The sequence below is a fragment of the Tyto alba genome, unplaced genomic scaffold (assembly GCF_018691265.1).
Source record: "Tyto alba isolate M040663 unplaced genomic scaffold, T.alba_DEE_v4.0 Super-Scaffold_40, whole genome shotgun sequence".
NCBI classification, from domain to species: Eukaryota; Metazoa; Chordata; class Aves; order Strigiformes; family Tytonidae; genus Tyto; species Tyto alba.
The window spans coordinates 14,677,746-14,698,867 of NW_024881316.1; the positions used below are offsets into that span (position 1 = coordinate 14,677,746).

General features: G+C 39.3%; 1 protein-coding gene across 1 annotated transcript in view; it reads right to left on the reverse strand.

The window, feature by feature from the left end:
• The window catches only part of SH3BGRL2 (SH3 domain binding glutamate rich protein like 2), a 47,600-nt gene that overhangs the window by 22,369 nt on the left and 4,109 nt on the right, over positions 1–21,122 (reverse strand). Inside the window, exon 2 of the mRNA XM_042803469.1 lies at positions 701–886. Within this exon, the coding sequence (XP_042659403.1) occupies positions 701–886 (186 nt within the window). The remainder of the gene's footprint in view (positions 1–700; positions 887–21,122) is intronic.

Sequence of the window (21,122 nt, forward strand, 5' to 3'; positions counted from 1 at the left end):
TTAAAGGCTACCACTTCAGCTTGCACTAGTGGATGGAGAAGTTATTGCAGCTTATACCACCAGAGAAACCAACCCACCCATCAATCTGTTGTCCGATTCACAGACTCTCATGCTTAGCAGTCTTTCAACAGAGGAAGACAAGTCTCAAGCTGCATTGCTTTAGGGAAAAATAAAATTATTCTACAATTCAAATAGCAAATAGTTTTAATTTATCCTTGAGACTTTGATTGCATAAAGGCTCTCTGAGCATAAATGAAATTTACACTATGACAGCACCAGAGAAGGAGCATAATTACAATGACAATATAACTCAATCTAGCCAATGTTCTCATTTACTGTGCCAAAGACATCCTTCTGAAATTTTATGTTTGGACTAGACACAAGTACTAAGTAAACCATAAAACCCCAGCTTATAGTGGCCTCACAACGGACTTTATCAGCAACAGGTTGTACATTAAGCATGTGACATTAAAAATTCTTGCATTCGTGGAGGGAATCCACTAGCTGAAGACAACCTTAGGATTTACAGATGAATGATCAGAATTTTCACTTTACGATCATTACCTGATCCTGTTGCCCCAAACTGTCATCATTAATTCAGATACTACTAGAGAGAGCTCAACAGCAAATTCCAGCTTTTTAAATGGCCAACAGGGTATGCTAAAGGTATCGTCCTTTGACGACCACAACAACTACTTACTCCACAGTACCGATCATCACTGAATATTTGTGGTGGCAGTGGGTTGCCTTGTGCGGGCTGCCTATCCTCAGGAATATTTTTATACATCCATTGTCTTTTCTCCTCTGACATCGTGATATCCACTTCTTCAAACTCTATGCGATTGGCTTCCAGAAACCTCACCACATCTTGTTGCCTCTTCTTTATCTAGACGAAAGAAAGAAAACAAAACCCAATTCTCAGAGCAAGTCCACCATAACCCAGACATGCTTACAAACCTCAGAACATTCCTTCATGGAATAGGATGGGAAGTCACAAACTCAGGAAGACAAAGGAGAAACTATTTTTTCAGCTTTAAATTCATAAAAGTTAAACACTGTTGTTTCTTTACAAGTTGGCAAAGGTTATACGTCTTCACCTCATTTCTAGAAGTCTGTCTCTTTAGATTAACTGTATGAATTTCAGTCTTTACCCTCTAAAGATGTTTTTTTTTAAAAAAAAAAAAGAAAAAACAACAAAAACCTGCATGAGACTCTTCAGAAGTAGGCGTTAAAAGAGGCAGCTGGTTTTCAGTCGTTAGGGACTACATTCTTTAAGTATACAGGCACCTAGAAATGCAAGGTAAGCAATCTGGCAAGTCCCAGAAGAATCTACCCCTATAAGTGTTCATTGAGATAAACATGTCAGTACATCTGAAAAAAAAACACGCCAGCTACACACATTTTTGTTTTGATAGACACCTACACATCTTTTAAAATGCAGCTCAACAGTTCCCTGAGCAAGGCTTGTTGAATCTTTAATTAAGAGTGTCTGTCTGCATAATACACATGCCTAAAAATAAGCATGATCTCATCTCTTGAAAATTAACTTCACTGCAAAAAAAAATGCATGAGGTTTATATAAAATATATGGGGTTTCTGTCCCTCAAAGAGATTATCATCTTCACACAAAAGCCTAACAGAGGCAGAACACTGGCAGTTTTCAGTTCATTGTAGCTAAGATCAACCCTTAACAGCTAGCTGGGCTTCAAGCAGATACACTCAGGCGAAGACTACTACTGCCTCAAATAGGACTTTATAACAAGATAGCAGCCTTTGAAATTAAAGTCTGTAGACCAAGGAAAGGTACCTGGGCTCATTTAGCTAGGTCTGCTCTGCATTCTCTTCAGTCCATGCTGTACTTTTTGCATCTACTTAATGAAATGAATTATTTCAGAAAGAAACTATAAATTATATGCTGTATTTTTTACAGCTATCATCAACAGTGCTATCTGAAGAAAAAAAAATACAGTTTTAATAACACTACAGTGTTCCTGGAGTGTCAGATCCACGCAGTTGCTGACTGGCATAAAGCCCAGGTGGATGAATCATGCCTGTGGGTATCATATGACCTAGATACTATTTGGAAATCAGAGGATTTTTAAAGTGCATGTACTAGTTGTTCTTGTCACACAACCCAGTCTGTCTATCTAAATCCACCACAAAAATACATAACTTTTAGTGGTAATGCTGATGGAATCATCGTTTCCTTGAAATAAGAGGGTAGCGACCCCAAGAAACTGCAAAAACAAAGCTCTTAAATGATTACTGTCTTTCTTAAGAAGTGGACTGCATAGTACATTTGCATCCCAGTATCTTATTCTTTTTCCTTTTCTTGCATATATTGGTGGGATTTTTTAGGCATATGTGAAAGGATGATTTTTTTATATAGAAGGCAGCTCCTAAAATTGTGTGAAAATAATGCATTATCAACAACAGCAAAATTCCTGCACCATCATCACTACTGGTACCAAAGATAATATGCTATCTCCCTAAAAACTGCAAAGACAAATTGTGTTGCCAATGTAGAAAGACAAAAGTATTTTCCTCTGTCTTCCACAAAAAAAAAAGCTGGAAGTGAAGTCCAAAAGAGACAGGCACTGAGATTTTCTTAACATGAATATTAAGTATATCATAGAATCATAAAATGGTTTGTGTTGGGAGAGACCTTAAAGATCACCTAGTTCCACCCCCCTGCCATGGGCAGGGACACCTTCCACTAGACCAGGTTGCTCAAAGCCCCGTCCAGCCTGGCCTTGAACCCTTCCAGGGAGGGGGCAGCCACAGCTGCTCTGGGCATCTTGTGCCAGCGCCTCACCACCCTCACAGGGAAGAATTTCTTCCTAATATCTAATCTAAATCGACCCTCTTTCAATTTAAAGCCATTACCTCTTGTTCTATCACTACATGCCCTTGTAGAAAGGCCCCCTCTGGTTTTCCTGTAGGTCCCCTTTAAGTACTAGAAGGCATCTATAAGGTCTCCCTGGAGCCTTCTCTTCTCCAGGCTGAACAACCCCAACTCTCTCAGCCTGGCCTCACCGGGGAGATGCTCCAGCCCCTTGATCATCTTCATGGCCCTCCTCTGGACATGCTCCAACAGGTCCACGTCCTTTTGTTCAAACAGAAATGAGACTTCTAAAACGATGTGTGGGAGAGGTAATTTCCTTATAGTGGAATACTGCTAAAACCAACATGAATTCCCTCCTGCATTGGTCAGAGCAACTAGCAAATGACATAGTGCCTGGGTGAGCCCTCTGGCCCTCAGGCCAAATGGCATAATCTGGCCATGTCTATTAAATCTTCACTCTATCAGAGTGGCTGCATGCAAACTGTACATGGAGAATGATCTTCAGCATGCTGCAACATCTAAATCATGGCCACAAACTGTTTATGAGACTGTAAGCCAGACTTGGCCAAAGCTGGCTGTGCCAGCAACTATGCTTCCAATAGTTTCACAGTACCAGAGTGCTCTGTTGCTCAGGCCCAGGCCATGTACCAGTACACATGTATCTACATGTACCCATTTTCATCTGTTGTCTTCCAGCAATCTGTACACCGGGCACAAGTTTAACTGCAACTTAATCAGATCCCTAATATTTTACTGTTCACACCCTGAGAATTCTCCCACAAACCCACATTTCCTAATCTTTCTTTTTTATTTTTATAAAACTAATTAAGATGTTGAAGTGAAATAAATTGTGGGGTTTGGTTTTTTTTTTTTTAGCCAGAAGCCTTGCAATTCTCCATGACATCTGCATGAGTTATCAGCTGTGGATGTGCCAGCTGCATAATTTTAAACAAAATGCCCTGAAAATTTTTAACCAAAAATGTAGCATCTTCTCCTCCCCCAAGTGATTTGATTCAAGCCTGTAAACTGAAACAAGAGCAGTAGTTACATTTAAAATCCTATTAAATTATGCCTTGTTGTTTAAGATGGATGCTCAGAGCATCTGCCACAACAGAAGCCAGCTGATTATTCCCCAAGAAAACCACAGGACCTTTGTCTTCCTCTACAACTGGATCTGTGCCGCAGGAGTGCGTCAGCCTCACAATCCTGCCTGCAGCTCTCATCTGTGGCCACTCTGAACTCTAAAAACTTCCAGCATTCAACCACATGAAACACTGAGCAAAGACAACACAGTGCGAAGAGCAGTGTTGGTTCATCCTTCCTCACTGGCCCACGCAGAGGATCCGAGCTCCTGTTGGGAGCACAGTGGAGAAAAATACATTCTCATTTGACAAACTATAGAGGTGGATACTTTAGTTCTCTTTGTGAAACTTAGACTTAAACCTTACTGCTTCCAAGGTTTCCAGAGTGCGATACAACTGAAAGGAGTATTCATATCATCAGAGATACCGTGTTCCTAAAAACTCAGTTCGTGGCTACTCATGCACCACTCTGAGAAAGCATTTGTATTCTTACAGGATAGACTGCTTCAGCATCAAAATATTTTGGTTTTAATACATTTCAGCACACCACAGTACACTGCAAGTTACACCATCAAAATACATATCCATTGTGAAGTTTCACAGGAAAAATCTTTATACAGTATGACCCTAACCTATCATTAATGTGGTGAACAAAATTCTAATAGACCTAATAGTCTACTATTCAATGCTTGTCTCCCATATTTTTAGCAGAGTGAATGTTTTCTGAACATCATCTCTCTGGGTTTGGTTTTACTGTTAATCTATATTTATATTCACAAAAGTAAGACGGGAAAAAATTCCCAGAGACATCTCCATTTTATCCTTGTACTTACAGTTGGTCTCCTCAGGATTAAAAAAAGCAGAAAAAATAGGATGTCCATTTTGACGTACAAAACTGCTAAAATGAGCTAATCACTTATTCAGGAGTCAAATTTATAAAGGAAGTCTATCGTAGCTAAAGTATCCAGTCTTTCTCCTCAAGTTTTCTTTTCTTTATACTGATTTGCAACAAATAACAGGAGCATATTCTTTCAGACTGCTTTGGAGAAATACTTCAAAGATATACTCAGGCGTGGTCAGGTGGGACCACTGGGATTATCTGTTCTGACCTTTAGCATCCCTGAATTAATTCCTCGTGGGAGTGAAGAGTTTCTTTGGATTTTTTTCCCCCTAAACTCCATTCCTGAACTGATAATAACAGAGAATCTTCTAGCCTTTGTAAATTGTTCCCATAGTTAATTAACTGCCTTCACTTAAAGTATTTGCTTGCTTCTGTCCACAATTCACCTCACTTCCAACTTTCAGTCACTTTTTAGATCTTTGGCTAGACTGAAAACTCTTCTGTTACAAGATTTCTGTTTCCCACACAACTAATATCGGGGAGAAACAGATCCCCCAGCAAACCTGAGTAGTGATCTACAGTAACTAGAGAAATTCTATTGCTTTCTATTGTTTAATAGCACACTGACAAAATGAGGATGTTAACATCATAAATCATGTCCAGACTGGAGCAGAAATTTAGCAAAATCAGATCACATTATCTGTCCAAAATTCCCTGGAAGCTTCTCATCGCTTTCAACAGTTCAGTTTCCTTCTTTTTTCCCTCTCTATGCTTCCTGAACCTGTTTTCAGAAGATCTTCTGTACTAGAAATGCTTGCCTACTGACAGCAGCTGAACTAAAGGAACATATCATGTGGTTTCTCCATCACTAAATGGCAGCACCACCTCATTATTCTATACTGTTTTAACCATGATACTCAATACACTGCAAAAATCTCACTAGTCCAGGATTTATCTAACCCAGTTAGGATAAATGAACATTAGTTCTACTATACTATAGGCAAGATGACTCAAGTAGCAGTATTAATAGGAACCATGAAATAACCATGATTAAAGATAACTTATTATTTCATTAGCCCAGTTAACACAACCAGAACAAAGCAGACACATTCTCAGTTTCAGATCTCTTCACGGTGTCAGCAGGCATGTTTCTGAGTGCCTGGTGCCCACAAAGTGGACACGGGAGGTTAGTCTTCTCCTCTGGACTTTAACCCCCACCTTCTGCAGATAAGGCATTCCCTGGGCTTCAGTTCTCCTGCCTGCAAGTGGAGGGAATGTCAGGAGGTACCATTCGGTACATTGGCTGGTGAGTGAGATGTGCAGCACTGACTGTCCAACAGCCTCTTCATCCTGGAACTCAAGGGACCGAAACCTTAACCTGAATTGTCCACCCATTCCAGACAGATCCCAGGAACAAATAGCCTGCTTTCTAACATAGAATTCCACCCAAAAAAAAAAAAATATTCAGACCACGTATGCTGAGAATAAGGCCTTACGGTGAATATCTTATAAACTAGCTTGTCAGACCACAAACACGTTTTAGAAGTCTGACATTAAAAAAAAAAAAAACAACAAAACAAAACAAAAAAAAAAACCCGAATGCATGTCTAAATCCACCTCAAAGACTCATTTCACAGGCTGGCATATATGTTTATCTAGACCTGTGCCTCTAAAGACTGAGATGGTCCTGCTGGTTCCCTTCCTTCTCCTTCAATCTGGTTACCCTTTTCTGACACCTGCCCTTACTCCAGAACTGCAGCAGCTACCTTATCTACTCAATGACTCAGCTGAAAACTGAATGTATTGTACTTGGCAGAGGCACCTTTAGGGTGCAGCCTGATGATACAGCTAAGCAGATCTCGCTGCTGGCTGTCACTGAGACTACACAATGTTCCTCCCTCCTGCCAAGAAGCTTCTGCAGCTTTCCTCGCACAAGCATAATGCAGGAACCAGGGGAACAAGGGAAGGAGCATCAATAATGTCAGCACCACAGTCTCATCCGTTTGTATCAGTAGTAAAACCGCACCCTAAGAAAATGGCTCAGCAGAAGTTGAAGCATGACCAGCTACAGGTATTTGAAATATGAACTGCATAAACAGCATTTGTGTTACATAAACACAAGCTTCAGCTCATTCCCACAGCTGAAAATATCCAACAGGAGCTTCTGCATTTATAAATCATGCAAACAGAACCAAAGGGACTGTTGCAGTATAAAATGCAGATGTAACATAGTTGCTGCAGAGGATTACTAATCTTCACCTCTCATACAAACGAGGCTTAACACATACTCCCAGATAATGAGATACTATGCTCTAACAAAGAGATGCAAGCCCTAACCACATCAAAAGAACAGTATTAACTGCAAACCTACACATATCTTCCTAAGAAAAGCAGGGAGAAGGCAATGCCTCTTACAGACACACTAAGCAACATCTGCATTGTTTTCTTCTGTTTCCACTGTGTTTCTGCTTTTATACAGAAGCAACAATCCCACACATTCACAAGGCTGACATGCAAATCCTCATGGTCCTGGTATATTTGCAACCTGCAGCAACAGAGACTTTCTGCCTAATTTCTTCTTTGCCTGATTTAGGAAAGGAGAGCACAACTGACTCCTGGCAATTTTTATTGCAGAGAGATGGCAGTGCTGTCACAGACCTTTGCAAAGGTTTGTATGATTAATTCATTGTTCTTGGCACAGAAAAATAAAACTCAGCAATGTACACAGGGAAAAAGGAGATGAGAAGCTGTGGTGAGGTGAAGGAGGATAATAAAGAAGAAATTTTAAAAATAAAAATTTTAAAAAATCAGCATTGTGTAACTATTCCCAAAAGTAAAGTAAGTGGCTATCTGCTGTAGCAAATATTGCATCACATGTGATAGAAGGAAAATACAGCCTCCTCAGAACAGACCTCCAAATAGCTAAAAACACCTTCAATGCTTCATCATCAAGAAAATGTTTCAATATCCTAAAAACTGACCACAGAACATTTCAATCTCAAAAGAAATAGAACAGTCCCTGAAGAGTGGGCCCATGCATCTTGCACTGCCCTGATCTCCTGCTAGCAGCAATCTTCTACTTGCACACAGAGACATAATTAAGGACAGACCATATGAAATATTCCGTTGAACTGGGAGGGCAATCTGTTCAGCTTTTTGCAAAATAAGTTTCCAGGTCCCTGGGAACTGCTGAGACACTGCTTTGCCAGGCAATCTGCACACCTTTACCTCTGTGCAATATATGTACGGTATCTTTGAAAGAGTCCAGTATTTAAGAAATGCAATTAAAATTTGAGCCAGGTTTGTTTTTCAGAAGACTCCTAATCACAAGCAGTCAGCAAAGGAAAACATGCTATTTTCTTTTCCAATAAAGCTACAGAAGACAGTGAACTGCTCCATGCCCAATGCCTGTTAATCTCATCTTTTGATAAAATGCATTTAAGTCCATTTCTGTGTATGTATGTCTATTACAAGCTGAAGGGAAAAGTTTCTTATTTAAGATAGTTTGTAACAAATCATTGTTCCCTGTTCAAGTAACAAGGTAACACTCAGAAACACAAAGGAGTCTTTAGCAAGTACAAATACATCTATCACTGCACAAAACAAGAGGTGATGGGAGTTTGCTCAGGGGTTTACTTGGTATTGTTTCAGTAAGCAAAAAGGGAAAAGGAAAGACAGAAATGGAACCAACAGAAAAGCGAGAAAGACCAAGAAAGGAAAAATATAAGATTCTGTAGAAATACCAGCTACAGACAGTGCCATGCAGGGTGCCTTTGAGCTGTGTGCAGTCTATTTCTTTTGATTTCTTCTGTATTTCAGAAAACAAGATTTGCCAGTGATGTACACAAATGAAGTAAGTGATTCTATCATAATTTCCTTCTTGCAGTAGGAACAATGTATTCCTACAGTGTTGAAAATCCACTTGTATGTGAGCCTCTGATGGACTGGAGGAAACCAGATGCTGTAAGACCCAAATCCTGGCTCATTACTTCTCATCAAAAGAATAAGAATACCATTGAAGCTCGATCTATTATCCAATTAATGCTGTGAATTCGTATTCCATTGCATCAATGTGAAACCAAAAATCAGAATTGCTTGTGGAAGTAAAAAACGGCTAAAACAAAGCGAAACTTGAAGACTCTGTGACAGGAACTGAACCAGAACTTGGAAGTCCCACCGAGTGTACTTACAGGCAGGCAGCTCCAAATCAGAGAGCCCTTGCCAGACTAGTAGCCAGAGGACTCCATGCAGACTGAGAAACATAGCGAGAGGATTCCCAGCCTAGCCTGGCAAGCAGCAGGCGATTGCCAGCTCGAAGGTTGGGATGCACTGTTGGTTGTTCCAGTAGGGACACTTGCAAAATCTACTGCCAGTTTGGATCGTAACCTTCAGGAAGAGCTCCATTCTGTGGAATTACACTGTCTTGAGAACTTTTACATTTCTTACTTGACAAAACGCATGCTTGAAATTGGATTTTTGCTACAGATACAGGATAGTTCCCAGTCATAGGTATTTTCTTGTGAGGACACTGGGAAGGTATACTACTTCTTCGGCTGGGCTTTTAGCTAAAACAGAGGGCAGATTAGTAGACCATGCTGGCAACTTGGTCTGTTTTTAAAAATGTCTCAGTCAACAGCAAGACAAGTAGTTTCAAAATTATTAGAATTATGTGCTAGGGTTTTTTGGTGTTTTTTTTTTAAAAAAAAAACAAGGTTGGGGACCCTAGTGGCTAGCACAAAAGATAAAAGAAACTTTGAGCAGCCTGGAAGATTACAGGGACTCATAAAGCATATTTTCAGCTATCAAAACCTTATCCTAATGGAACCATCCTGCAGGACTAGAATAATTCATTTCAAAAGACTAACAATTCAAACCCTAGCTGGCAGCTAACTTCTTGCAATAGATATATGTTTTTGTTTGTAATTTACCATATGTTTCAGTAATTCAAGAGAGTGGTTAAAAAGAAAGTGTTATTCTCATGCATTTTTCCAACAGAAACCTCTCAAAGATGCCAGAAAATAATTTAAATCTCCTGTTTAGCATTCTACATTTAACTCCTCCTCGTACTATTCTCTTTTGTCAAAGTGGCATATTTATAGCAAGTATTTTGCATCATGAAAGAAACCCTTTCAACAAGCTACATCTATCTTCCTTTTCAAAACATATACTACACATAAATACAAGTAGGATAACTTCAACCCTTATTAATTCAGCGATTCTTTAATACCTCCTAATTAAATGCAAGTTGTTCTCTGATCTCCATCATATATTATGTTTATTCATATGTTTATTTCTTTTGATTTCTCTAAGTTATTAGATTCTGAAGAATATCCTTTGAGTCCCAGTAAAGTCCCAGTTTAGCAAGGTAGTTGAGAACTGTCAAGTTCTGAACTACTGGAAACTCAGTACTCAGTCCACAGAGATGAACAGAAAGTTGATCTTTGACTCTCACAGTTCCTTTTGCAGAGTTAGGAGAGCAGGGAATACTTTGGTGTCTTGCACATGGAGGTCCAATACTGCTGGAGAAGAAAATATGCAGGGATTTAGAGATATCACTTTGTTAATGTGAATCAAGCTTGCTTGGTAGAATTATGATTTTGTGGAGAAAAGAAAAATGCAGTAACCATGTTTTGTTTCTTAATTTTTTTTTTAAGTATTTGGTAATCACTTAAAGTGCACTGCAATAGCACTGAAGGGAGCAGTTTCATAAGCAGGTTTAGGGAAGTAAGCAAATGCTATAAAGACTGTATGAGTTAGCAGTGTACCCTGGCAGCAAGAGGGCACACCTCACCTCATCCTGGGGTCCATCAGACACAGCATAACCAGCCAGTCAAGAGAGGGGATTGTCTTGCTGTGTTCAGCGTTGGTGCAGCCTCACCTCGAGTGCTGTGTGCAGTTCTGGGCCCCACAATTTAAGAAGGATGCGAAGGTCCCTGAATGCGTCCAGAGGAGAGCAACAAAGCTGGTGACAGGGCTGGAGGGAATGTCCTGTGAGGAGCGGCTGGGGACTGTGGGCTTATCTAGTCTGGAGAAAAGGAGGCTGAGGGGCAACCTCATTGCTCTCTACAGCTTCCTGGGGAGGGGAAGCAGAGAGGGAGGGGCTGAGCTCTCCTCCCTGGTATCCAGTGATGGGATGTGTGATAGCTGGGTCAGGGGAGGTTCAGATTTGACATTAGGAAGCATTTCTTTACGGGTGGTCAAACACTGGAGCAGGCTTCCTAGAGAGGTGGTCAATGCCCCAAACCTGTCATCAGTTAAGAGGCATTTGGACAATGCCCTTAATGCCATGTTTTAACTTTTGGTCAGCCCTGAAGTGGTCAGGCTGTTGGACTAGACGATCATTGTAGGTTCCTTCCAACTGAAATATTCTATTCTATTCTGAATTCTGCAAAGAAAAGTAAATGTTTAAAGAAAAAAAAAAAAAAAAAAAAAAAAAAAACACTAACAAGAAATCCACACACATTTCCTATTATGTAACATGTTTATCACCTAAACTTTTAAGATGAAAACACACAATTGTCTTTTTTTTTTTTTGTGACATGGTGAGTCAGCAGAGCACTGGAAGTGTTGTGAACTAGTTCTATGTATTTATCAGTCACATTGTTTTGTCACAATGAATAAAGCATCCCCAGCTGTATTTTCTGTAGTTACTGCAAATGAGATATAAAAGCAAATTCTTGGCACTAAAAAAAATAGGTCATGTTTCTTCTTGCTCATTAGCTTTAAGCATCAAAACCCAATGGCATAGGAATATTTATCTATTAGAAAGGATAAAAACACCTAGCAGCCCATGAGACATAATAAGTAATTAGCCTTATATCATCTGTGTGGGGTCGCAGTTCTGTTAGCTCAAGATCTGAGTCCCATCAGCCATCTCCTACCCTACCCGCGAGGCTGCACCCTCTATATTTTGTCACTTGGGACCCATAGCCCAACACCCAGTTACACCCAACTTCAACTCCAGCTATTTCTGAAACAAAAGCTAGTTAATGAAGAATGTGGAGCCATAAGATGCCACATGCAGCAAAGTCTCCTGACAGTATGGTAGAGATTTTAAGAGACATTAAGGCAAGCTCCAAGACTGCAGTGCTACCTAGCCCAGCAGTGGCATACTGGGTTTCATGGAAAACCCTGTTCCAACATAAACACAAGATCACATCCATATTTCTCCTACACAGCTACTAATCCCGCTCCATGAATTTAAGAGACCAATAAGACCCCTTGGACACCCGGAAAAAACATCTAGCCTTTCCCTAGGAAGGACTACACTTGCATTTATTTGTTTTCTCATCCTGAAGGATCAGAGATGATTCCAAAATGCTCCGAAGAATTTGAAAAACAAGTTTGTGAAATAAAATTGTCAATACTTTCACTATTTTCTCCCGACAGCTACTATCCACGCAGCACAGATGTGTCGTCCTGCCAACTATAGATATACACACCCCTGATAGTGCACTTTAAAATAACAGCAGTAACAGCAGTGCCAGTCATTCAGAATTCGTTGTGCCAAGTTTTTACAGACACTTACAGGTTTTCCCAGCAGTATATGAAACAGCAACAGAAAATGCACTTGTGGCTCCAGACAAATGTCATATTTCAGACAAAACTGAACTATATTACTGCAAAGTTCTATCAGTATGCTTTTGTAAGGCTAGGATGATAGATTTTGTTAATATCATTCTCTAAACCAGGGCTGACTGCCACTACTATTATTTAGATCAATAAGAGAATTACCTTTGACTCAATGAGAGCAGAATGAGGCTTCTAACTTTATTAACAAATGTCAATGTTATTTCTCTTTCAACAAATGCAACTATATCTGTGTAGCTTGTGTGTTCTTGCAGCTCCATATGTGCAAACTACCTTTTCTTTTATACTTCTGCAGATCCATTTCTTAGTGAGTAGCTGCATCTCCCAAACACAGCAGCCATCTGATTTTTATCCCATAAACTGCAAAGACATCTCCTGTAAGGTCAGCAGGAGTCACCTCCACATACCCAAAGGTATCACTGGATAAACTACAGATTTTCAGACTCCCCTGGGGCCTGATGCTGGAAACATTTACTGAAAAACACACCTTGCTGCAGGCAAGCCAGTTTCACCAAGTAGGAAGGGACCGCTTGCACATCAGGGCCTTCAGGGCAGCTGTCTTCTCTGATCAAGGACTAGTTTTGCATCTCCTTTCTAATTTTAGCTTCCTAGCAGGTTCCTACTGAAGAACGTGATGCTATCTAAATCCTTCAAATGCCACTTCTGTCTCTGCTTCTATATAAATATATCAGATCACTCAATTAGAGATGTTTCAGGAAGATTTTCTGACCTTAGGAGATGCAGATCCAGATCAAAGGTTTAATGCATACTTGAATTGTGTTTCTTTAGATTAGACAGAGATAGTAATTTCACTAACCCTGCAGCAACGTAATGACAGGTTTCAGTTGCTCATGCTCTATTGTTCATCAGATCAAATGAAGCTTTCTTTCAAATGAAGACACACAAAAATTCACTTGCCTTTCTCCAGAAAAACACAGACCCCAATTCCATGATTAATAAGCCTGTCTTAAGATGATTTGTAATGTTACTATTATTGTTCCAGATAATTACTCATAAAGGTTTTAATAGCACAAATACCCAATATCATCCTCCACAGAACATGAAAACAAAAGGAAACAAAACAAATTTGTGAAAGTTCTGACAGAATTTCCACCACTAAATTCTGATGATTTTTTTTTCTGGGTCATGTTCTCTTGCTTCAAATGGGATCTGACCAGTGAATTCAGAGGACCTGTATTATACAGCAGATTGTTGAAAAGGATGACAACAGGCCATGTCTCCTAGGGTGAGAAGGTAAACTAAGTTCTGTCTTTTTGTAAAAGCATAAAAAGCCAAAAGCCAACAGGAAACACTTATCAGCACGTGTGAAGGGAACATACACAATCACATTTTGATTTGCATTTAATATGGAGTACAAGTTCATGGTTTCAGGACTCTGCCTACAAACAAAAGCTCTGAGGGTAACCCTGCTGTCTGAGCTTGCAGCAGAACAATCCCATGAAATGGGACATTCAGAAAGCCAGAAACTGTGGCTGTTTAAGGTTCTGTCACAAGCAGCAGCTTGCCAAAAGTTATCATCACCCCTACAACAAGTGGCAAAACTGGGCATGTCCTGGTGGTACAGATGCTCAGTTTCAGTCCAATGTATTACTAGCCCACCTTCAGCACCCATGAAGACAAACACACAAGGCTGCAACCGAAGAGCCTAGAATGCAGGCAAGTGTTCTGTCCTGGAGCTCTGCAACAGGCAGATGAGCAACTTTTAAGTTATCAGCAGTAAGGTCTTCAACTGCCACCACTAGCTCTCTCCGTACTCTCAGATAAAAATCTTCTTAACATTGTTTAGACTGACGTTACCTTTCTCCTAAGTAGGAAGGGAAATATTTATGCCACTGTATGTCCCCATTTGACAGCATAATTATATCGGTAGATATCTTAAATTGGTATAACTATTTTGATGTTTTGTAAGCACCTCATTATCTGAAATAAGTTACATAAGTAAAGCTCTTAAGTATAGGCCAGACACATGGAATGACAGATAGCTGAGCAAGCACCATGATTTTAGCACTCTAGCTTACACAGAAGACAGACATCCATGGCTACAAGTCCATAAGGTCCAGCCATTCAAAGAAAGGAGCAGTCATTTTTAACAGAACCCCGACAGATGCTGACATATCTTGAGCAATCAATGTGAGGCGCCAGGACATTATCTTTATTTCTCCTCTGGGGATGCAAAAATCTGTGGTTTATTTTTACTGAGTGATAATTAACCTCGGAATCACTGGTAGATGCTAAGAAACTTATACACACAGAGAGATATATACACACTTATAAACAGAGAGATATAAATATACATCACCTATACACACTATATATATATATACATAAATAGATATATATCAGTATGTATGTGTGTATGCAAAAATACACATCTACATATGTATATTGAAAGAAAATGCAGGTTGATACATATGCAAAGGTCATTCCCAGGCATTAAATTCTGCAAGTTTATTCCTTGGAGCAAAATGAGAAACATCTTGCAGTTTTCCACATTGTCTTACCAGGAAAGGTGGGGATGAGTTATCCAGAGGTAAAAGCAAAACCACCACCAGCAAATCCTGGAACTCTTCACCATCAAGACAAGCTCTAACCTACCCAAGGGAGATGAGCAACAACAGAAGGGCATGCTGTTATTGATGATTAACATGAGTCACTGAACAACTTGAATCTCCTAAGATCTTCTCTTCACAAATTAGCTAGCAAGATAGTTCCTCTGTGACAAATTCAATTATTCTATAGTGAAGTTCAATATTAAATTTAAACTAAATAAGCTTGTTTACTGTTGTAAAATCCAGTTGTTTTTCTCTTCTCCTACTAACAAGATAGAAATACCTTGTTTTAAGTGGGTTCCTCACCACTATAGCTCTTATCACTTCAAAAGAAGGATATCCATATGCTTTAGATTCAGCCCCTTCAGCATAGTGATAAATAACTTTTACAGTAAAGTAGCACACCTGAATGGAAGGACTGTCCGTCATGAACATAAGAATCAAATATTCCACCCCAAAATACTTCACAGATGGAGGTCTAAAGCCCGAGAAAGACAAGAGAGCCCGTTTTGTATCCATGTTCTCTTGCATGAGACAAACTATGTTAAATGAGTTGCCTGCACAACGTTTGTATCTCAGTCACCCCTTCCTCCCAGTCAAAGCATCTGAAGTTCACCAACTTTGAGTCATTCCTTGAGAGATCAGGTCACATTCTGCTCACCTACATAAGTCCTACTAAAATGAATCTGATGTTTGTTTGTAGAAATGAGAGTCAGCAGTAACTCAGGTTTCTGAATTAACTCCACCTGCCCATCTAATGGGTGTTGACTAAACAACATACCATCCCCAGGAGAGAAGATTAAGGAAACAGTCTCATAGCTACTGAGGAAGCCAGAAGCTCTTCCAAGCTATTGCAGCTAACTGCAGACTGTTTCCACTGACAGACACAGGTAAGAAACACTACCACCACCTCTACACACTTCCCCTCACCTTGCCAAGAAGGAAACCCACCAACTTAATGGACTTGAAAAATGTTAACTGTCTTCTGTAAAACTTATCAAAACATTAAGCTGGTAAAAAACACTGACATACTGGAACATGATCGTGGGTTTTGGATATAGCAGATTTCATCTAACTACAGCATTTCTGTGTTCATTGCTCTTCTTATCAAGCTTTCACACTGCAAGTAAAACAAAGATTGCAGTATTTCCTTCTGGATAGACTCCCTTAGGAGGCCAGCATTTGAGGCTGCAGGTGAGGAAACTGTTGCCCTTAGTGTACTTCCTAGTAAAATAATACACTCTGGGTTACCAGCTTAGTGACAGTTTTTTATCTCCAAGTTGCACTCATATTGCTAAAGACAAAAGTGATCCTGATTTTATACAATAAATAACTTCCTTAAGTGCTGACTATTTTTCCACAAATCCTCATTTTTCTACATTTCCCTCTTTGGATAAACAGAAGTATAAACTGTCTGAAATAATTAAATTGGAAGATGGATTGTACAGAAGGGCACCAGAAAGAATCTAACTGACGTCAACTGAAACATTATGCATTGTAGACTTAATTTTTGCTTGGATTTTGATTAAAATCAAAAGCATTCATACAGCAAGTGAAATTGACTTATTCAGCAGTATAATTCACCTTTGACAAGACTATTAGAACCAGAATTTTCAATACATCAGTTAAAATAGGGGATTTTTTTTAAGCTCTTTCAAATACCAAAAAAGGTAATTTACTCTGAACAAATATTGTCCCATTACATTGGCAAGTTTTGCTGGGCTTTGTTACTATCAGGTAACTTTGACTAGTACACTTTCACATTTACTGGTATGTCTTCAATGTTTCTTGAATTTTATCTGTAAGTCCTTAAATGTAAAAAATGGGTAAGTATTCAGGAATAGAAGATAGACATACATTTGCAAAAGCTATGTCCTGGGTTCGAGTTTTGTTTCTAGCCTCACTGTCCACCAGAATGGTGGAGATTCAGGAATTTCAGCTCTTTTGCCTAGAATGTGGCCTGTAAGTCAGGCAATTAGTACTTACTTGATATGGCTTGCCCAAGAACAGAGGCTTAGGAGTCCAATACAACCCTTCTACTAACAAATTAGTTCTTTCACTTTAGGTAGAAGATCATAGCCCAAAGTTCATTTTTCCTTACTGACAATGAGGACACATTATGTTTGCAGAGAGTACTCAAGAAATTTCAAATTGGAGCCAGCAGTATTGTACCATTTACATGCATTAATAAAAATATTTAGAATACACATCATTATTATTATCATCATCATCATCATCATCGTCATCATGAACTTTTCACATACAGGAGACATATCATTTAAGTTTAATGGTAAGGATGAAAGCCACCTGGCTTGGATGAAAGCCCAGTCAGTCAATGAAAATATTTTCACCGATTTCAAGAAGCTTTAGACCACATCTTACGTTAATTTACTACACTAGATGTCACATCCCAATAAATTACTGCAGATCACAGGATTCACATTAATCCAGCACTGACTTTAATTCAACATCTTCTTTTAATATCTCTTTTTGCAAAGATACTTAGCTCCAAAAGAAAAAAAAAAAAAACAAAAAATACTGACACTCTGGTGCTTAGCATATTTTGCCCAAATAAGACTTCTTGGGGAAAAAAATCTAGTGCAGAAGTAAATATCTGACCTAGGTTTACAAAAGAATAGCCAAACACATTCTGGGAAAGCAGTTCTGTGATGCCCAAACGTAATGGAATTCAGTTCATTGTCCCTTGGCTGAGCAACTTTTGTGATGACAAGAAACTAGACACCCAGCCTGCAGGTAGGCTGCATATGGAAAACACACTGCTTTCCAGTTCAGCAGCACAGAATCGAGCCGTCGGTCGCAGTGACCCAATGTGTTACAGCGGGAGAGCTGCCTGCCTTGCCCCTCTGCTGGAGTTTCTTTCTGCAGCAGCAATGTTGGCAGAGAATAATGTGACGATAACGACTGTAAATGTAGCAGTTTATATGTTGGTGTACTAGTGCCAGATGACAAAATGGGGACAACCAAAGAATGGCACATTCTTCATTCCCTGCCTTTCTTCCTGGGTTGTACTCTCTAGAAAACAGACAGGTGAGTTATGTGCCCAAATTAATTTTCATTTCACAAAACAATGTGGAAAATAAAAGTAATCCAAAAGTAATCTGTACTAATAAATTGCATGCAAGTTAGTTGTTACTTCAATTATTTTTTTTTTCATGAATGGAATCAAATTCAGTTGTAGGTGACCTTTTGTGATTGCTGACACTATGACCAGAGTCAGGAAAAATAATTTATAGGCTTTGATGATATGGGTGGAAGATTAAGGAGAACAGATCACCATCAGTGAAATATGTCCATTCAGGGACTTGCACTTTGACACTGATGTACTCTATAGAAAAACAGAGGGAAAAAACCTTCTCAAAATTAACAAGTTGCCTTTTATTACTCATTTTATTCTTTCCAACCCATGTGAATATATTCAAAATAGAGGGCTAAATCTTTAACGGAAATGTCACGATATAGTTGTTAGAGACCTTGAACTATATGCCTATACAAAGCAGATCAGTATATGGAGGGTCAAAACACACCCGAAACAGTCTTCAGAAGCCCAGTCAGAACAATACCTCCTTTGAAGTTTTATTACATCTACAGCTGTAATCAAAGGTCAGCAATGGTCTTACTGTTCATAACACTATGTAGTCTAAAGCCTGCTCTTCAAGGTAGCGTTATTTCTGACACAATCTATCTGCCAAGAAGAAACATAAATATTTGAAAAGCACTAGACCATACAAGAATGGTGCAACAGTTAGGTCCTGAGTACCATACACAGATGATCTAAATTCCACCTGTATCCTTACGACTTGGGTTCTCAGACAGCTCCTTCCTGAATATGTTCCTTAAGATATCTGTACTGCTGTTCAGAAGCTCTTAGTTCTCTCCATCACGAGGCAGAAGGATGCAACTAGACTTTAGACTTCTTTGGAATACAGACTTGAGACCTAGATCCACAGAGGGTCCCTAGGGTGAAAAATAGCTAAAGCCTTCAGCGCTGGCCTCCCGGCCTCACAGAATTCAGTTGTGAGTGAGGCTCTCAGACTCCCTCTGCCATGTGAACCCTGCAAAACAGGACTGACAGAAGCCAACAAAGGTGAATATGGACCACCTGACCTGACAAGAAGAAACTTCAGGAAGGATGAGTGAACTAATTCTGTCAGTTAAAGGCACTAGATCCAGAAAGCCCCCAGATCTCTCCTATGGGCATGATAGAATTGCTAAGGTCTAAGACACAGATACACATGACATGTCCTGTTGTCACTGAAATGGGGAATGAAAACTCCTTAATGCCAGGTTTAGCATTACAAGCAGGCATTACTTTATTCAGCTGGGGACATGAGAGAATCATTTCACCTAATATATCCACTGTATGTCACAAGAGCCAAAGCTTATAACACTCTGTTACATACATATGCATCAAATTTCCCAGAATGATCATACATATTCATTCTATTTCCTAGAACTTATTATCATATTTACAGAGTTATTATGCATGTAGTTTGGGTCTCTGAGGGGCTTCCATGAGGGTTGTTAGCAGCCTTTAGAGGTCTCTGGTGGTCTTTGGGAGAGGAGTCTTTCTTGAACTCTGCACTTTTGAATTTTTCTTCTTTATATGGTAAGGACTTGGCCATTCTTTGGTTTATGTCTGCACTTCCCTTATCTCTTGCCTAGATTCAGCTAGTTCATCATTTTCCAGAGGGCCTTAATCTTCAAGGACAGGGGCTTCTGATTAGGAGTCTCTCAATTTTCACGTTCTCCAGGGTGTGGTTATCTCACTTGCTTGACTCAAAGACCTTTGTCCAACAGACAACTTATTGCATGTGTTCAGCCAATTGCTTAAGTTCTTATGCCACCCTAAACAAAATTTTTTTTCTTCAAATTCTATTACCCATTTTCCAACACTGTGACTGAGCAAGGATTGAACTTTTCTTCCAGTATTGCTGCCATTGCTACAGCCCTACTCTAGGTGCACAGCCAAAAGCACCACCATCTCGATCGAGTGAAGTGACATGGTACGATGTTCATGTGAGATTCATAAATCAGGCTTTGAGGATCCAATCCAGCAGGTGTACCCACAACAGGCTGACAAATGTTAGCAGTATTTTAAATGCATAAACACAGTATTGTCTATTTTCCATGCAAATATTGCAGGATCACTTCTAATTGTAAAGATTATTGTCTCCTTTCTGAAAAGCTAGCTTACTTGCTGCTATGATCTGATTTTACAAACTTCTTATACTACAAAAGCATAGTGTTTATGATTTGCAAAGCTTAATATTTTGTATCATAGGTACTTGAATTTCCATAAATCACATGCAACAAGTTGTAAGTCCCTCCAAATGAACACCATAACTAATACAGTTTTCAGAAAAAGCACTTGTATCACTCAACCAAATCAGTTTCAGTTTTGACTGTTTTGCTTTTGAGGTGCAGAGAGGCAAAAAAACCCCAAACATGTTAGATGGTGGATATTCTAGAATTGACCTATTCTAAGTTAATTTATTCCCCACCTCTCAGCAAAAAGCACATTCTTCCTGAGAAGTGATGTGAGAAATGTTGAGTTACAATGACTTTGTACAAACAAGGGTGGAGTTGAAAGTCACCATTATCACTAGGAGACAAGCTTAGCCTTAAGAACCTAGCATTGTATTTGTCTGTTACCCCATCCAACACCATGCAAACCAAACAAACATGCCTGCAATTATTCTGACATTCCAGTGTTTTATACTGTGATTTAAAGTCACTCCAGGAAACAAAAATTCCAACTCTTTTGACCTCCATAATATGCTTAAACAAAAGCACAGCTTTGGTCTCATAAAACCAATATTTGCTATGTAAACAATTTAACTATAATTGCACCTATCTTATCAAGTTTCCTAGTAAAAAAACCCGTAATTCGCTTCAGTAGCAAGAGTCAAAGTCTAAGTTTTGGTCATCTAAAAAAGTCTATTTGTTTCAGGTTGGTGCTATTCTCCCCAAATCCTCCTGTGCCCCTAAACATGTTCTCGTGGAGAATGTGGCTGAGCAGAACTTGCCCTTGTACACTAAATGCAATTCATTTCAGTTATGGGGTTTTCACATCTCATGAACACACAAAAATTTCAATAGGAAAGTGTTTCACATCTCTCACTGGTCAAAGGAGATTCTACCTGCTGTTCTGTTATTTCAATAACTCTACTACA